This window comes from Bos javanicus, chromosome 28 (assembly GCF_032452875.1).
Source record: "Bos javanicus breed banteng chromosome 28, ARS-OSU_banteng_1.0, whole genome shotgun sequence".
NCBI classification, from domain to species: Eukaryota; Metazoa; Chordata; class Mammalia; order Artiodactyla; family Bovidae; genus Bos; species Bos javanicus.
The window spans coordinates 30,724,182-30,742,859 of NC_083895.1; the positions used below are offsets into that span (position 1 = coordinate 30,724,182).

Consider the following 18,678-nt stretch of genomic DNA (forward strand, 5'->3'; position numbering starts at 1 on the left):
TCTGAGCTACAGTTACTACATCTGGCCATGCTGATGGTCAAGTATAACTAGTATAATGTTTAGCTAAGTGAAACACATTTTATTCCTTTTCAATTAGTGACTATTTTCTAAAATTAGGTTACTACATCACATCTTACATAGATTTTGTTTGTTTTTACATGATAAAATATGCAAACACGATTTTCACTGCTTTAGTAAATATAAACTTTACTACTTAGTCACAGTCTCCAAATTTAAAGTCTAATAACTGGAGCAAAAAAAGTCTGTACATAGGAGCTCAAGACGATCAAATCTAGAATGTCTATTCATGTTACTCTACGATGTTATCTTTGTCTCTCAGGTCCTCAGTTACATGGATCTACAAAATCTCAAAACAGAAGTGGACCAATCTCTAGAACCAGGCAGGGACCATAGCACGAATGAGGAGAACTTGCTTCGGGCTGCAGGGAACACATGGGAAGATTTCACAAACCAATGTTCAGTCATCTCATGATGCAGACCTTGTATACAAGAGACAACCTGAAACCATCTTTGTGAATTATTTTGGTACAACAGACTGAGAACAGTATCAGCCAAAGATTACATGGGTACTGTTTCTATCTCCAGTTACTGTCTTCTGTTCAGCATAAGTTAATCACTTCACTGGACAGTAAAGTTTGTAGCCAAAGATGTAACAAATGAATAATTTCCTCCAAATCACTGCTCATGTTGTCTGTTAACAATGATCAGTTCAATTACTACAGCATTCTATCAGACTACGTGTACACAAAATGTAGCAAATCATTTGATAACATTATTATTGGCTTAATTACTTGTGTTAATTTATTTTAACATTATTGTGTTAATTTCTGGAGAGGTGTACTCACTTTTAAGTCATTTTTAGGAGACAGTTCCTTAAAAAACAGATGTGATTCCTAAATTTTTCTCTTAGATGTCCAAATCCATAGGCAGATATATATGGCAGGGATGAATAACTAAAAACATAAATGTTGAGCACTGGTATAAAGTAATCCATGTAATAAATAATGAATGTTTTTTTTCCCCCAGGTAGGACAATTCAGCCTTACAACAGCTGCCTGACATCAGGTTACACTTGTTTTCTTCTCAAAGTACTTTGGTGGTCATTTCCTACCCACCCCCTCAAACCCCTGCTGCCCCAAATATCACACCTGCCTTGCTAGATTTTCTCCTGCAGGTCTAAGAAAAGCAATTTAAAAATTTATAGAATCTGTTAGTGAGCCAGCAAGACACAACTTCTTAAAATTCCTGAAACCCTGCTGTTCTGTCTAGTATAAACATATACTAGAGCAAAGGAAGAGAACTTTGACATTCTTGTGATTTTCTGATTTGATATTCTTCTGATTTTCACATGGACCTTTCCCAAGTGCACTCATGAATGCAGCAATGGTTTTAACTATGGCTTAAACTTATTTAATTTCGTTGAATTTTAATTCTGATGATCATATTGGTTTTAGATCTTCTATTAATCTTCAGAGTTGATAAATTCAAATGATCATCAATTGGGATAATTTTATTGTTTCAAAGTGTTCTAATACTATCATATGAAGACAGATACAGCAGACAACCTGCATTAAACTGTATTTTTAATACAATTAAGAGTATTTTTTAACCTATTTGTAATCACAAACTGAAAACATGTCTTACGCTTACCTCAGATAAATTATGTACATGAATCTCAGTAACAGGAGGCTTGTTTTATGCATATGGTATTGAATATATTAGCTTACAAATCAGAGATTTTAAGTTGAACAGTCTCTAAAAAATTTTCATATATTCTAATGAACTCCTACCAATTCTACTAAATATAAATGAAAATCTCTGTACTATTCTCACAAATCAATACCATAAGTACATGATAACAAACCACTGGATCAAGACAGCTTGCCTTTCAAGGTCAGAGTTAACAAGTCATTTAGCCTCACCTTTTTATAGATGAGGAAACAAGTTCTGACAAGCTCAGTAACCTGACTCTAAGGACATTCAGCAGTTACAGAGGATTACAGCATCTCTTTATGGAACTTAAACCAGACTATCTGCTACAATGCTGGCTAGAACTACTTTTCTTCTCTCCTTTATCCTAGGCACCATTCATATATTTAATAAATCATCTTTTAAATGATCATATTGGGATCACTTAAAAAGCCCTGGGAACTTAACAGTCATCTTTCACTTGATTATTTAATCTTGTACAATTCTTACAAAAGTGCTTGAAGTAATCTGAACACCTGTTTCTCCTATACACCTCAAGCAAAGAGTGCCAAACTTGGTTGAGGAGGAAAAAAAAAAGAGAGGACCTAGGCAAGAACATTAAGACTGAAAGCAAACTGGCAAGTATTTGGAAAACAGATGCCCAGCAAGTGTCGAAGGCTAGGTAGAGCACATGTCCTAAAAAACACACACCACTGAATACCCTGAAGCTCACTCCTACGTGGCAAAATAACAACTGCTAAAAGTGGTAGGGACAGATCTGCATGGTAGAGAGTTCCTCATACAGGAGACGCAGAGAAGAGTGCTCTCGGGAAGCATTCCCCTCCCGCTCCCTCGGTGATCACCACCAATGCCTTCAGAGGAGGACCTCACAGAATGTCAGCCTATTTCTAGGATAAACTAAGACCAGGCTGAGAGAGTCTACTTGGTTTAGATAGTTGATCCAAATAATTTAGGCTTGAAAGACAACTTTTCTCAAGAGTTGAGTTGACTTCTGTCTTCAAATCTTGACTGTACCTTGCCTACAAAGGCATCAGTTAACACCTATGGACTTTTGAAGAGAATATTCCATTATTTCTTTTCTTTCTTGAGAGTCGTTTTTTTCCCTCCTCGTTTGGAAGGTTTGCAGTACTTTGCTTCCATCTGAGCCAGAAAATTGTCCATTTCCTTTTGCCGATCCTTTTGTCTGCTCTGTTTAAGAAGTTAAAACACAAGCTTTCAAAACTCAAGACTGTCCACAGAAATAAAGTATTCAGCAGTTGCTGAAAGGGAGAATAGGGAGTGACTGCTAGTGTTTAGAGTGATGAAGATGTTCTGGAATTAGATAGTGCTGATGATTGTAAAACCTGATCAATAATATACTAAAAAACCACTGAATTATACCACTGAATTGTACATTTTAAAAGGATGACTGTATGGTACCTGAATGTCTTAAAAGATGAAAACAAAATGCCTACAATACTATATAAACTCCAAAGAAATATTAGCAGTAAGAAGCAGAAATTGGAAGAAATGGCGGTAAGCTTCACAGACAACCTGACAGTTTACCTGAATGGCTACTTTCAAGTTATCCACTCCTTCATCAAGCCCCAACTCCTTCCTGCTCATTTCTGCTTCTTTAGCCTCTTCCTGAGCCTAAAACAGAAACTCGTGTGAGATACAATGCCAACCTAGCAAATACTAAAAATACACCCTCTTTCCCAAAAGTAAATCTGTTAAGACCATTTCAATTTGAGGATTATATAAATTAAAAAGATAAAATCAAGGAGTAGATCCTCTTTTTCCAATTAGTCGGAGAAGGCAATGGCACCCCACTCCAGTACTCTCGCCTGGAAAATCCCATGGATGGAGGAACCTGGTAGGCTGCAGTCCATGGGGGTCACTAAGAGTCGGGCACGACTGAGCAACTTCACTTTCACTTTTCACTTTCTTGCATTGGAGAAGGAAATGGCAGCCAACCCACTCCAGTATTCTTGGCTGGAGAATCCCAGGGACGGAGGAGCCTAGTGGGCTGCCCTCTATGGGGTCGCACAGAGTCAGACATGACTGAGGCGACTTAGCAGCAGCAGCAGCAGCAGGTCATTTGGTTCCATAAACCATAGGGGGACAGTAAGGAAAACAAAATGCTAGAAGAGCTAAGAAAGGTCACTTAACCAAGGATGCCCTCAAATGTTGCCAGGACACAGGCACCTCAGATTCCTCCTCTGGAAACCAAATTTACTACATGTGACTTGTGGTAGCCAAGAGTGCAACCCTGGTTTAAAATTTCCCCTAAGTAGTTAGGATAAACTCTAACAAATTCCGTTTTAACATTTCTTTACCAGATTTCAAACCCACCTCCTCTTGCCAGATTTTACTAGGGCACTGATTCCAAACTACTACAAGAATACCTTGGGAAAGGTTAGTAAGTTCATTCTCCAGGGCAACACCTAAGACTATGAGAGGCCCCAGTCCCCAGAGAATTTTCTAAACAGCAATGAATACTATTAATACTGAGAATGATGATATGTTAGGACCTTGTTACTCTAATAAAGAGTTTCCTCTGCCTACTTCAGTCCTTGAAATCAATTTATTTTTTTTAATACTATTTTTTCTCTAAGTTTGCAGAACTCTTTGTCAAAACTATTCCATTCCCCACTCCACCCCCCAAACTCTAGGGAAGTTTCTCAAGCTAATAGGCTATTACTGAACACAGCTGTGCTCAGTTTCACCTAAAAAAAGTTGCCAACTTAAACTGTCAGCTTGAAATCTAGACAGATGTAGCCTATAAGCCAGAGTGATGATCTTGATACACATTCCACTTCTCTCAACACACTTGTCAGGTTTTTCCTGCATCTTTTTACATAAAAGCCACAGACCTAACTCCACCTCCAATTCAGCCATACAAATAAAGTACCCACCAAAAAGCTACAGTCTTACACTATCTGCTCTCCCTAAAGTTCCCATTATGAAAGCCAGGCTGAGGCAAGAGTGACTTTAATACCAGTCCGGTCTTCCCCTAAAGACCAGAGGCACAGGTATTTGTTACCTTGAATCTGCTCCCTCCTGAACCCCAGATGTCCTTAAGCTCCTTTCCCTTGCCATCGTCCTTCCCCTTACCAACTCCCCAGTTTAATATGGGTGAAAAGGACACACAAACCACAATCCTTGATACTCTACAAAACTGTACCTCAAAGGGTGTTTGGAAATACATCATTATCAAAATAAACTGGTTTTTGGTTGTTTTTTTTTTTTCACTCACCCCATCTCCCCATTTTTTTTTGTTTTTTGAATGTATATTCTGGGTCCAACTCAAGAATCGAAGTGAGTGAAGTCACTCAGTCATCTCCGACTCTTTGCAACGCCATGGACGAGCCTACCAGGCTCCTCCATGGGATTTTCCAGGCAAAAGTACTGGAATGGGTTGCCATCAAAACTGGGCAAGAATACAGGAATTTGAATTAATAAGACATAGTCCTACAGTCTCTGTCACCTTCTCACCCCTTAACCAAGTGAGAATGTGGAGCCTAGGTATCTGGATTCTGTTACTTTATTGCCTTAGAATGCCTCAGCAAGGTTAAAAAAATTGGCCCATATGAAGAATATTTCAGTGCTACTTTCAAATGATACTGATTATCTAATCCACGAAGTAAAATCCTTTTGAGCACAACAGAGTAGGGAAAAAAAGTTTCTCTTAGTGAGCTCATTAAGTTAGATGGCAACCAGAAAAGAAGTTAAGCCTTATCTTTATTTCAGCAGTCTTATATATATTTTCGTTGTTATATATATCCTCAAATTCTTTTGGGAAGTAGTCAAGATATAAATAGTAAATGGCATTCAAAATCTTACCCTCCTTTTCCTTGCATTCATCTTCTGCTTCGATTCTTTGACAAAGGCATTATAGGATGGGACCTCTCCAGCATCAATGGCTTGTTGAATAATGTGCCTTATCCTGGGTTCTTCTGTGTATTGCACACACAGCACAGACTCCATAATCTGATCCATGTCACCCTTGAAGTCCAGATAGGCCTGTTTAATATCAGTCAGCTCTTCTTCAGAACCTTTGTATGTCTTCTCAAAAGCCTGAATGTCTTCCAGAGATATCTGAACAAATGAGAGACACATGCTGTAACTTTGATTCAAAGTTAATTTTAAATAATCGGACTACAAGAAAAAAGTTAACTCAGGTGTCAAAATATTTCTCCCCAAATACAACAGCTGCTTGAGTTGAAATTGTTGCAAGGAAGCAAATTTTCTACGCTAAAGATTTTCTAGAGTTCTCCCTAGTCCAATCTTCAGAATTGCTAAGCTACACACCAGGAAAATTTAAGTGAAGTTTCCAAAGGTGAGAAGAGACCCAGAAAAATACTTGGGGCTTACACCTGGCTTTGTAAAATAAAGCATATATTATAAAAAAATGTAATGTCTCCCTTTCACTACACTCTACACCAAGAGTTAAAGGCCCATTTCAGTAAGTGTGTGCATCTATGTATGTACGTGCATGTGTTATAACACACATATATACATGGTTCAACAGAACGCTTAGATAAATTTGCCCTTCTTCAAAGAAGTGGGTCTCTCTAATATTTAGAGACCAAATAAAAAATCCTCATTCTTAACAACACAAAACGCAAGGTCTTAGAGGCATTCAATAAAGGTTTATTGAATGAGAAATGGGAACGGTCCTAAGAAAATCCCCTGAGTTCTTTACCTTTTTAAAGAGTAATCTCCAATAGGCCTCCCAGTCCCGGTCTTGGCTGAGCACATCAGAATCCTCGTCCACTGTTCCCTGTTCATCGTATAATGTTCTCTGTTCTTTGTCACTCAGAACGGAGTAGACCTTTCCAAGGATCTGCGGGAAAGAGTACACTAAAATCACCCTTCCGCCTCTCACTGAAACCGCGCCGCGAGAAATAAAGATTAGAAAACGCCAGGCCGGGCTCGGCTCACTCTACCCCGGGAGAGGCAGGGCGGTCATAAGACGGAGGGAAGCCCGGGCGGCCGTGGATAGAGTCTAGCGCACCTGGAAGCGGCGGGTGGCGTCTTCTTTGTCGCCCTCGCCCACCCGATCCGGGTGCACCTGCAGGGACACCTTGTGATAGCCGCGTCGGATCTCCCCGTCTGAGGCCTCGCGCCGCACGCCCAATACTTGGTAAAGGTCGGCGGTGCCGAATAGTTCTTCGCACAGTTCCAGAAGCCCCATGGTCGGCAGCGGTGCGACGGGGGCGGCGGGCTCAGCGAAAACACCTGACCCAGCCACACTAAGTACAGCTCAAGAGCGCCTACCTTTTCCCGCGCAAAAAGCCCGAGGCGCTAGCGTCACAAGAGGCGCCGGAAGAGGCGGGGTCACGCCGCCGCACTTTACGGCCGTTGAGGGATGGGGGCGTGGCCAAACGGGACTGCCAGGATTGAGGCGGTGAGTCTCCCATCACCGCAATCTCCTTCCACAAGTTCTCTGAGCTCCGGACGTCCTCCCCTTAATCTGAAAACCTCATCCCTACCTTTTCCCCAATGTCCCAGCTCAGTTTATGCAACAGTGTAAAGGTTCATATTAGGTTGAACCTAGCGCTGCTTTCTTTTTGCCTTTTTTTCCAGTAAAAAACAGCGAAACATCAGCATTTGGCAATCTCATTTGGTTTAAATTTGGGGATCACAACAGATTGTGGAAAATCCTTAAAAGAGATGGGAATACCAGACAACCTTACCTGCCTCCTGAGAAACCTGTATGGGCTTCCCTGTAGCTCAGACGGTGAAGAATCGGCCTGCAATGGAGACCTGGGTTCGATACCCCAGTGGAGAAGATCCACTGGAGACAGGAATGGCAACCCACTCCTGTATTCCTGCTTGGATAATTCCATGGACTGAACAGAGGGGCCTGGCAGGCTACAGTCCATGGGGTGGCAGAGTCAGACACAACCGAGCGATTAACTACACTACTACAAGAAGCAATAGTTAGAACCAGACGTGGAACAATGGGCTGGTTCCAAATTGGGAAAGGAGTCAGTCAAGACTGTAAATTGTCACCCTTATTTAACTCACATGCAGAGTAAATCATGCGAAATGCTGGGCTGGATGTATCACAAGCTGGAATCAGGATTGCAGAGAGAAATACCGAAAACCTCAGATATGTAGATAACAACACCCTAATAGCAGAAGGTGAAGAACTAAAGAGTCTCTTGATGAGGGTGAAAGAGTGAAAAAGCTGGCTTAAAACTCAATGTTCAAAAAACCAAGATATGACATCCAGTCCCATCACTTCATGGCAAATAGGGAAAAAACAGAAACAGTGACTGACTTTTTCTTTGGCTCCAAAATCACTGCAGATGGTGACTGTAGCCATACAACTAAAAGACGCTTGCTCCTTGGAAGAAAAGCTATGACAAACCTAGACAGTATTAAAAAAGCTAAGTGCTGAAGAATTGATACTTTCAAACTGTAGTGCTGGAGAAGATTCCAGAGTCCCTTGGACAGCACAGTGATCAAACCAGTCAATCCTAAAGGAAATTAACCCTGAAAATTCATTGGAAAGACTGATGCTGAAGCACCAATAATTTGACCACCTGATGTGAAGAGCCGACTAATTGGAAAAGACCCCAATGCTGAGAAAGACGGAGGGCATGAAGAGAAGGGGACAACAGGATGAGATGGTTGGATGGCATCATTGACTCAATAGACATGAGTTTGAGCAAACTCTGGGAGAGAGTGAAGAATAGGCATGCTACAGTCCATGAAGTCGTCAAGAGTTGGACATGACTGAGTGACTGAACAATAAGTTGGGACTGCTAGGCAGGGACTTTCCCTTGAGCCCTGCAATTGTAAAAACCTACATTAAACAAAAAGCACAAAATACCAGTCTTCTAAAAATTCTCTAATTGATAGTTCTAGATTTGACATTTATTACAGAATCATTTCCATTCACCTTCCAGTTCCTGAATCACCTTCCACTTTGGTGGAGATAACATGATCCAAACCCCCATCTTGATAAAAATATAAGCTTTAGCAACAAAGGCTTTCTAAAGTGCAGACGTGGGTTTGAGCTTGTTGGATTTGAGATGGTAGCAAGACAGACAGATGCAATCATCCAAGAATTGGTGAAAAATCTGGGCCTGGAAATCCAAAGCAAGAGGACTAGAGGAAACTTCGGAAATCAGGGAGAGGATGAGCTTACACAGAAGTTTCCATATGTGTGTCTTAAAGACAAGACAGACCAGGGCACAAAGTGAATACACAAATTAGCAGAAATTCATCAGCTCAAAATAATACCTATTTCACATCAGTTCCCTTCATTGGTCAATACTTTCCAGAATTACATTTTCCTCTGCTGCTGCTGCTGCTGCTGCTAAGTCCCTTCAGTCATGTCTGACTCTGTGCGACCCCACAGAGGGCAGCCCACTAGGCTCCCCCGTCCGTGGGATTCTCCAGGCAAGAACACTGGAGTGGGTTGCCATTTCCTTCTCCAATGCATGAAAGTGAAAAGTGAAAGTGAAGTCGCTCAGTCACGTCCAACTCTTTGTGACCCCATGGACTGCAGCCTATCAGGCTCCTCCGTCCATGGGACTTCCCAGGCAAGAGTACTGGAGTGGGGTGCCATTGCCTTCTCCAACATTCTCCTCTACTCTACCAGTTAAAGTTTCTCCAAAGACTTCACTCTCCAGGGTAGACTGTTCTCCTTTAAACTTTGAAATGGTTTTCAAAGCATTTCTTTTTCCTACCTTCAAGATCAAACTCCCATAAAGTCAGTTGCTCTCTGCCTGTCCTGCCTTTAAATCCTCCCCAAAGCAAGTGGAGGCCATCCAGTGACAACTCAGAGAGCCTTGATGACCTGAGTTTGAGGTGGCTGGCAATTATTCTCAGAATACAAAACTGAGAATAGGTTGGTACAACAATGGGGCTTTAGAATCTCCTCTATAAATCTCCCATATTTTAGTTTTACACCAGATTATGAAATTTATATTATTCAGTGTGACGACTAAAGCCATCTAACCCTGCTACAGTTATGGTGGAACAGATAACAGGCTTTTGGGAGACACAACCAGTCATTTATATTAACCATGATACCTCAACCTAATTTTGTCATTGACTTTTAAAGTGGACTTTTGAAAAGCCCTTTATCTTGACTCACTACCCCCACTACAGACATAACATGTTGGAAAGGGCTCTCCAGGTAGGAACACTGGGGTCTGACTGTTCTGCCCAATACTAAAACTGTGTGGCCTTGACCGAGTTTCTACTTCTGAACCTCAGCTTCCCCACTGATAAACTGGAGACAATCCTACCTAATTTCATGATACCTTATAATTCTCACCAATAACCTTGCATGGAAGTTGTACATAGGTACTTTACTTTCTTCCAGTTATTCTTTCTTTAAAAAGTAGATTATTAGAGCCTAAAAGCATGTAACAAACTACCTTTGTAAATTTGAAATTGTGTGTTGACAAGACAATGTAAATCTGCAATTACAAAAACAGTAAGTGAAGTAATTGTATTCTTGAGTTGGTGGGATGACCATAAATGATTAAAGAAGGAAATACTTGGAAAGGACACAGACATGCTGGTTGGGGACTTTGAAACAGGGAAATCTTGGAAGGTAGTAGGCTATAAAGTTGCCCAGGGGACCTAGAGTCCAACCTCCCCCACAGCCACTGTCTTTCCCCTCAAGAAGGCTGGAAGAATTAGTATCTATACCCAGCTTTATGTCGATCAAGATCAAACTTCTCCCAGGGCTCTGTTCAGATCAGGCCAGATGATCATGGATGACTTAAAAAATTCCATTTATTGACCTCTAAATAATAAAACTAAGTGTTCTGCACAAGTATTTTAAGAGGACTTCAAGTTTGTTTCCACTGCTATGTTCACTGAAGTCAGTTCTCTTTTGTTTCTGTAGCCTCTGTATCTGTTTTCTGAGCCGCTAAGAGGACTTCTTGTGCCCGTTTCCGTCGCAGCCTCTCAGCATTTGTGATCACCATCGGGTGCAGAGGGAAAAAGCCAGAAAGACCTAAAAGTAACAGGATTTTCATTCATTATAACAATACAAACTAATGGTTACCTGGGAACTTAGTTTCACTTAATTGAAGTCTAGCAGAGATTTGATCCAAGATAAAGATTCAAAACAAATTCCTTACTTGCCAAAATGTTTTTACCTCTTCCCCCAGCTCCCTTCCTTCCATTTACTGCAAGGTCACAATGGATGTTGTCTACTTCTTAACACTATTTTCCTTACTTGAAAAAATGATCAACTGACAGTCATGCAAGACACACCATTCCCATTTTTTTTTAGCATAAAATCTCAGTCATCCAAAAGGTCTCATGAAGTCTCTACAAAAGGAATCTCCAGATTTCAACGGGCAACTAGATCAATTTCAGTTCTCCCTCCAGTCCTGTTAGCCTGGAGATAGTGAAAATCATTCTTAATTCTCATCATCTTGGAAATGACTTCAATTTAAAATCCCCTCAAAGAGGTAAGCTTAGCTGAGTTACCCAGAAGCTTTTCCACAGGCTTTGAGAGGTGGGCTCCACAGCCAATCCAATGCCGGATCCGGTCCAGGTTGAGAGCAACGAGTTTCTCTCCATGACTGTTGGGCATTGGATCATAGGAGCCCAGCTGCTCTACGAAACGGCCATCCCTGGGACACTTGTTGTGAGCAGCCACGATGCGGTAGAAAGGCCTGTTGGTACAGCCACCGAGCGCAAGGCGGATGGTTAAGTGGCCTCCACGGTAGGCCTTGCAAAGGACAGTAGCTGTAGACAAATAAGTGGTTAAGACACAAGAATCGAGTGCACAAAATGCAGAAAATGAAATGAGACAACCCCCTTCATCCACTGAAATGTCCTTACTGCTGCTGCTTAGTCGCTTTAGTCGTGTCCAACTCTGTACGACCCTATGGACTGCAGCCAGCCAGGCTCCTCTGTCCATGGGATTCTCTAGGCAGACTATTGGAGTGGGTTGCCTGTGCCCTCCACCAGGGTATCTTCCCGATCTAGAAATCGAACCCGGGTCTCCTGCACTGCAGGCAGATTCTTTACCTCTGAGCCACCAGGGAAGCCCAAAATGTCCTTCCTTTCAACCAATTCTTGTCAGTCTGCCTCAGAAACCCTTTCTTTGTGAAACTCCTCTTAAACACTCCAGCTATACCCAACGCACTCAACACAGGCCTGCTATTTACTGTCTCTGGAACAAGCTGAAGCCCAGCTGCCTCATCTATAAAATGAACGCCATTTATCTCATAGGAGTTCAGCGAAAACTTTAAAAGCGAACAAGAAAACCACTGAGGGCAGAATCAAACGTGTGCAGTTTCAGGTACGGACTGTCTCTAGCTCGTCTAGGAGAGCGCAGCTCCAGTCAGTCCACACGCCCTCTTATCCCCACGACCGCCCGGAAGGTCTCCCAAGGCCCCCAGCACTCACTGAGCTGGACCATGGCGCAGCCGGCGGGCCCCGGGGCCTGTGCGCCAGTTGCGACGCCTCGGAGCTTCTCGGAGCCGGAGCGAATCCGCTCTACGGCCTCCGGCTGCGCGGACAACCCACCAGAAGGCTCAACGCTGAAGAACCGCGGACTTCAACTCTCCGCCACTCCAGCCCAGGCACCTTGGTACCGGAGGCGGAATTGTCCACTCGCCCCGCCTCTTCCGGTCCCGTCCCTGCACTTCCGTAACACAACACGGAGAGCCTTAAGGGGTCTTAACTGCCACGAAGAAGGAGCGGTACAGAAGAATGCTCTGCGAGCCGAGCCCGGTGGGATCTCCGGCCCTCACTGCTCTGTGGGTCTCTGCCCGAGGGAGGAATACTGGGAGAATCCCGGAAAGGGGTGAAGTGAAAGTGTTAATCACTCAGCCGTGTCCGACTCTTTGCGACCCTATGCATCGTAGCCCACCAGGCTCCTGGGTCCATGGGATTTCCCAGGCAAGAATTCTGGAGTGGGTTGCCATTCCTTCCTCAAGGGGATCTTCCTGACCCAGGAATCAAACCCGGGTCTTACGTATTGCGGCAGATTCTTTGAGACCGCTTTGAGACCAGCAGAGAAGGCCACCATCCATCCTTCCAGCAAATGTTTTCCGAGCACCAGTTAGGGCCTAGGCGCAGTGCCAGAGAACGCAAAGATGAAAGAGGGCTGTCCTTGCCCCTAGGCAGCTGACAGTCGTGGCGGGAGGTGGAGGGGCAGGCGGTTGTGGGCCGGCGGGGAGAGACGGTGAGGTTACATCAGAGTAACTAGGGGTGGTCAGTACACAGTCTTGGGGTGAGCAGAAGAGATGGTGAACCTAGTAATTCCTCAGGAAGACTTCATAAAGGAGGTAGCATTAGGGCTGAGACTAGAGAAGAACTATAAATGAATGTAGAGTTGATTTTATCCTGTGTTTACCAATGTGCCTCTCACTTCCCCTCCTGTTTTTCCATGTCCCTCTTATTCTCTGTGTCCTCCTTTAAAAAATAAAGACAGGAAGCCTTTATTTTTGGTTTTGCTGTGCACTGATCCAAGAGGACAAGGGTGAGGTATGGTTCCTTTGTCATTTCTAGCCCTAGAATAACGGCCTCAATTGTGAGGAATTTTATATCTATTAGAGAGTAATGGATCCTTCATGGAGCCCTTGTGATTTACATCCATGAAGATACTGCAAGCAAAGACCACTCGATTCAGCTTCTCTGTTCACTGTTAGATCTGGGCACAACTCATGTGCTCTTTGTCCTAATGCAGTGACCCAGCACAGCATTCTTCCTTTCCACCCACCTTAGAAAATGATGCCTTAATTCCTAAGTTCCAGTAAGTGAACCTGGTCACAGATCTTAGCAGTTGACTTCCTACAGGAGTAATTCTGATAAGCTTTCGCCTGAAACTAATAATGAACATACTATACCTTACTTATGCACACACACACAAATAGTTATATTCTTATGTATATCTCAGCATACCATAACTGATGAATTCTGAGTTTTTTATTTAGATTTTTTTTTTATTGCCATCCAGTTAACTGTCAAACAGTGAAACATCCAGTAACAATAGCCATTCAGTAAAACAATGGAAATAAATGAATGGGTATCAGTTATATTGATGATCCTTTCTTTCTTTATCCCCAGTCTTTATTCTGGTAAAACATCCAGGGTTTAATTTCTCTTGGAAAGAAAGGGGCTCAGCGTCCTATGCAGAAAATTCTTCAGGTAGAAGGATGTCAGAAAGATGGATTTCCAAAGCCAACCGTCTCCTGAACCATGTGGAGCTCTGCAAGCAGATTCTCATCTTTCAGTTTTAACTGTGTAAGAGGTAGAAGGGAAGAACACATACGTCACCCCTGACATAGTTATGTGGAGATTCCTTATTTGTGGGGCCACAGCTAAGAACATAGTTCCTCAGGTTGGAATTGGCTCTTCCTATATTCTCTGTTTCATGGTAACTCCATTAAAAAGTCCTCAGAACACTGTGCTGGTTACATGGAAGTGTCCACTTTACAAAAATTTACATGGTATGAATGCTCACAATTTGTGCATTTTTCTTGTGTAAAAAAAAAAGTTTATTTTTAAAAAATTTACCCTAATACCCAAATATATTCTTGGCAGGTGAGAGACAGGAATAAAATACATAGGAATCAAAATCATTAGATTTGAATTTAATTTTAAAATCTCAATGTGTAATGGACACATCTAGTTGCCTACAAATCCACTCTCTTCTTTTACTAACAAAATCTTGATTTCTTTTCAGGGCAGCAATGTAGGCAACTAAAAAGCGACAGAGTTTCCCTTGCAGCTAGCAATAATTTCAATTGTGATCAATGAAATATAAGCTAAAGTCACATCTCTTTAAAGGGAGGTGAAATAGCTAGTGTGGCCCTTTTGTCCTTTGCCTGCTTTGATCTTTACTATACTTGAAATATGCATGTGATAGCTTGAGGTACAATGGCTGTCTTGCAACTGTAAGGGCTGGGAACTTCATGTTATGATGGGTGAAACAGAAAGAGGTTGGGTTTCTGTTAACACTGTGGAGCTGTGGTACCAGTATGTTCTGGACTTTTCATTAGATGAGAAAAAATAAAACTCCTAATTTGTTTAAGCCACTGGCTTCCAAGTCACATTATTTGCAATCATAACTGATAGACTAGACCAGGGATTCACAAGCAATAGCTCATGAGCCAAATCCAGCCTGCTGCCTGTTTTTGTAAGTAAAGTTTTATTCGAAATACAGCTGTGCTCATTTGTTTGCATATTGCCTGTAGCTGCTTTTGCACCTCAAGGGCACAGTGTGGTAGCTACAAGAGAGACCACGTGGCCCACAAATCCTATTTTGCCCTTTACAGAAAAATTTGCTGACTGCTGGACTAGAAGAACACCTTCATTTTTTATGTGAGGATAATGAGGCCCATGGAGGGTAAAAAAAAGATATCCCATGGTAATATGTGGGGTATGGCAAAGATGGTAAGAAAGTCCTCTAGAAAATCTTCATATCATGAAATGCTGTGAAGTCAAGTCCTGAATTAAGCCAGCACCTTCCTCCTAGCATTCCCAACGTCAGTATACTACAAATAGCAAAGGTATCTGCATCATACCTTCATCGTGTACTTGTAGGCCTGCTCAGCTTCCAGTTGCCGTCCAGCCTGAAAAAACAGCACAATTTAGTGATGATGACATACCATAATCATTCAAAGGAGAAGGCACACTGCCGCCGTTGCTACCTAAAGCAGAAGATTCCACAGCTTCTTGGTTAAGAACCTCTGAATGAAGAGCGGAAGCAGGAAAATGAAAGGTGGGGGGAAAACCAGATAGTAAATATAATATATACTTATAAATAAATATATATATATATATATTCCTCCTCCATTTCAAATAGCTGAAAGACAACTTGGCCTTTTTTTTTTTTTCCTGAAAGCACCATAAGTCATTTGTTCCTCTCAGTATTGAAGCTATTCTGTTAATATTAGCTCTCACACATAGCACTTGCTTTGTAGTTTACATTGTTTTAATCACTTACACTTTTAAAGTGCTTTACTTACATATATACCACTATTATTTACATTTATATTGTATATTATTTACATGACACTATTATTTATAATTCCCAGTTTACAGATAGAGAAGTCTGGGCACAGAGAAGATAAATAACTTGCCAGGGTTATGAAGCTAGTAAATGGGGTTTTAAAACAATACAGCCTGGCTCCAGAGTCCAAGTTTTTAACTGCAAAAATTTATCCCATCTCTATGAATTGGAAGAAGCAGATACTGGCATTACTTGCATGTAGATCTGGATATGAAGGGAGAACACTACTTCTAGTTATTTCTTGTATGAAGTACTCATGTAAGACTTAAATGAGAATAATATGACTTCACTAATAGACTTCACTCAGCATCTGCTGGATCATCGAAAAAGCATGAGAGAGAGTTCTCAAAAAACATCTGCTTTATTGATGATGCCAAAGCCTTTGACGGTGTGGATCACAACAAACTATGGAAAATTCTGAAAGACATGGGAATACCAGACCACCCACCTGCCTCCTGAGAAATCTTATGCAGGTCAAGAAGAAACAGTTAGAAAAAAAAAAGAAACAGAACTGGACATGGAACAACAGACTGGTTCCAAATTGGGAAAGGAACATGTCAAGGCTGTATATTGTCAGTTCAGTTCAGTTCAGTCACTCAGTTGTGTCCAACTCTTTGCGACCCCATGAACCGCAGCACACCCGGCCACCTTGTCCAACACCAACTCCTGGAGCCTACCCAAACTCATGTCCATTGAGTCGGTGATGCCATCCAACCATCTCATCCTCTGTCGTCCCCTTCTTCTGCCCTCAGTCTTTCCCAACATCAGGGTCTTTTCAAATGAGTCAGCTCTTTGTATCAGGTAGCCAAAGTATTGGAGTTTCAGCTTCAACATCAGTCCTTCCAATGAACAACCAGGACTGATCTCCTTTAGGATGGACTGGTTGGATCTCCTTGCAGTCCAAGGGACTCTCAAGAGTCTTCTCCAACACCACAATTCAAAAGCATCAATTCTTCGGCCTTCAGCTTTCTTCACAGTCCAACTCTCACATCCATACATGACCACTGGAAAAACCATAGCCTTGACTAGATGGACCTTTGTTGGCAAAGTAATGTCTCTGCTTTGGAATATGCTGTCTAGGTTGGTCATAACTTTCCTTCCAAGGAGTGTCTTTTAATTTCATGGCTGCAATCACCATCTGCAGTGATTTTGGAGCCCAAAAAATAAAGTCTGACACTGCTTCCACTGTTTCCCCATCTATTTGCCATGAAGTGATGGAACCAGATCCATGGTCTTAGTTTTCTGAATGCTGAGCTTTAAGCCAACTTTTTCACTCTCCTCTTTCACGTTCATCAAGAGGATCTTTAGTTTTTCTTCACTTTCTGCCATAATGGTGGTGTCATCTGCATATCTGTGGGTATTGATATTTCTCCCAGCAATCTTGATTCCAGCTTGTGCTTCCTCCAGCCCAGCGTTTCTCATGATGTACTCTGCATATAAGTTAAATAAGCAGGGTGACAATATACAGCCTTGACATACTCCTTTTCCTATTTGGAACAGTCTGTTGTTCCATGTCCAGTTCTAACTGTCGCTTCCTGACCTGCATATAGGTTTCTCAAGAGGCAGGTCACGTGGTCTGGTATTCCCATCTCTTGCAGAATTTTCCACAGTTTATTGTGATCCAAACAGAGGCTTTGGCATAGTCAATAAAGCAGAAATAGATGCTTTTCTGGAACTCTCTTGCTTTTTTCATGATCCAGCAGATGTTGGCAATTTGATCTCTGGTTCCTCTGCCTTTTCTAAAACCAGCTTGAACATCTGGAAGTTCACAGTTGACGTATTACTGAAGCTTGGCTTGGAGAATTTTGAGCATTAGTTTACTAGCGTGTGAGATGAGTGCAATTGTGCGGTAGTTTGAGCATTTTTTGGCATTGCCTTTCTTTGGGATTGGAATGAAAACTGACCTTTTTCAGTCATGTGGCCACTGCTGAGTTTTCCAAATTTGCTGCCATATTGCAGCACTTTCACAGCATCATCTTCCAAGATTTGAAATAGCTCAACTGGAATTCCATCACCTCCACTAGCTTTGTTCATAGTGATGCTTTCTAAGGCCCACTTGACTTCATATTCCAGGATGTCTGGCTCTAGGTGAGTGATCACACCATCATGATTATCTTGGTGAAGATCTTTTTTGTACAGTTCTATTCTTGCCACCTCTTAATATCTTCTGCTTCTGTTAGGTCCATACCATTTCTGTCCTTTATCGAGCCCATCTTTGCATGAAATGTTCCCTTGGTATCTCTAATTCTCTTGAAGAGATCTCTAGTCTTTCCCGTTCTGTTGTTTTCCTCTATTTCTTTGCATTGATGGCTTAGGAAGGCTTTCTTATCTCTCCTTGCTATTCTTTGAAACTCTGCATTTAGATGCTTATATCTTTCCTTTTCTCCTTTGCTTTTCGCTTCTCTTCTTTTCACAGCTATTTGTAAGGCCTCCTCAGACAGCTGTTTTCCTTTTTTTGCATTTCTTTTCCATGGGAATGGTCTTGATCCCTGTCTCCTATACTTACATATCCGTAATTTTTTCCATATTTTATCAATCAGTTTCTGAGTATTGAAATCTTGCATTTTAGCTTATAGATAAAGAAACTGAGGCCCAGCAAGTTTAAATAAATTGTCCAGGATCCCACAGTTAGTTGTGGCAGAGCTGGGGTAAGAACTCAGGTATTCCTCATACTGATATTTACTCCAAAGAGAAAATTCGATCATTTTTAGTTTGTTAGTTTCTCTTATAATCACAATATCCCCTGTTGGTTCTGTGTTATGTTGGCCAACAAAAAATTGAGGGCCACTCTCATCCCCAATTTGAATCTTACGCTAATATGCAAGTTATTGAAGCAAGTTATTTTAATTATGAGAGGGTTATTTCCTACAGGTAAAGCAGCTATCACAAATTTCCACCCTTAGCCAGCAGTTCAACAGGAAGGAATGATTCAGAAACACTATAAGAGACTCTCC

At 41.8% G+C, this 18,678-nt stretch overlaps 4 protein-coding genes across 10 annotated transcripts in view; 1 reads left to right on the top strand and 3 right to left on the bottom strand.

Annotated features, from left to right (window-relative positions):
- The window catches only part of FAM149B1 (family with sequence similarity 149 member B1), a 49,989-nt gene extending 49,293 nt beyond the window's left edge, over positions 1-696 (top strand). For all 3 annotated transcript variants that reach the window (XM_061405328.1, XM_061405329.1, XM_061405330.1), the window contains one exon: positions 341-696. In XM_061405328.1, coding sequence (XP_061261312.1) covers positions 341-414 — 74 coding nt within the window. In that variant the 3' untranslated portion in view covers positions 415-696. The remainder of the gene's footprint in view (positions 1-340) is intronic.
- On the bottom strand, positions 191-10,216 carry DNAJC9 (DnaJ heat shock protein family (Hsp40) member C9). 3 transcript variants are annotated; one of them, XM_061405351.1, is made up of 5 exons: positions 6,731-10,216; positions 6,419-6,559; positions 5,557-5,811; positions 3,277-3,363; positions 191-440 (listed from the first exon to the last, which is right to left on the bottom strand). In XM_061405351.1, exons 1-5 carry the CDS (start codon positions 6,908-6,910, stop codon positions 369-371), a joined length of 735 nt encoding a protein of 244 aa, XP_061261335.1. In that variant the 5' UTR covers positions 6,911-10,216; the 3' UTR covers positions 191-368. The 3 variants fall into 3 exon arrangements, with proteins under 3 accessions (XP_061261335.1, XP_061261336.1, XP_061261334.1); XM_061405352.1 differs by having other exon boundaries at positions 191-974; XM_061405350.1 differs by lacking the exon at positions 191-440 and adding an exon at positions 1,588-2,919.
- Positions 10,217-10,461: 245 nt separating this feature from the next.
- MRPS16 (mitochondrial ribosomal protein S16) lies at positions 10,462-12,196 on the bottom strand. Its single transcript, XM_061405353.1, has 3 exons — positions 12,112-12,196; positions 11,185-11,445; positions 10,462-10,702 (listed from the first exon to the last, which is right to left on the bottom strand). The coding sequence occupies exons 1-3, from the start codon at positions 12,122-12,124 to the stop codon at positions 10,569-10,571; spliced, it is 408 nt and encodes a 135-aa protein (XP_061261337.1). The 5' UTR covers positions 12,125-12,196; the 3' UTR covers positions 10,462-10,568.
- A 1,424-nt stretch (positions 12,197-13,620) lies between these two features.
- Positions 13,621-18,678, bottom strand: part of CFAP70 (cilia and flagella associated protein 70) — an 82,188-nt gene continuing 77,130 nt past the window's right edge. For all 3 annotated transcript variants that reach the window (XM_061405316.1, XM_061405319.1, XM_061405318.1), the window contains 2 exons: positions 15,237-15,284; positions 13,621-13,949 (listed from right to left, as the gene is read on the bottom strand). In XM_061405316.1, coding sequence (XP_061261300.1) covers positions 13,869-13,949; positions 15,237-15,284 — 129 coding nt within the window. In that variant the 3' untranslated portion in view covers positions 13,621-13,868. The remainder of the gene's footprint in view (positions 13,950-15,236; positions 15,285-18,678) is intronic.

Excerpts from the sequence above, each read along its gene's own strand:
- DNAJC9 (XM_061405350.1), bottom strand. The coding sequence starts at position 6,910 with ATGGGGCTTCTGGAACTGTGCGAAGAACTATTCGGCACCGCCGACCTT. Across the intron at positions 5,812-6,418 it reads GGAGATTACTCTTTAAAAAG|ATATCTCTGGAAGACATTCA; the intron begins GTAAAGAACTCA and ends TCATTTGTTCAG. Across the intron at positions 3,364-5,556 it reads TGAATGCAAGGAAAAGGAGG|GCTCAGGAAGAGGCTAAAGA; the intron begins GTAAGATTTTGA and ends TTTCTGTTTTAG.
- MRPS16 (XM_061405353.1), bottom strand. Across the intron at positions 10,703-11,184 it reads GCCTGTGGAAAAGCTTCTGG|GTCTTTCTGGCTTTTTCCCT; the intron begins GTAACTCAGCTA and ends TGTTACTTTTAG.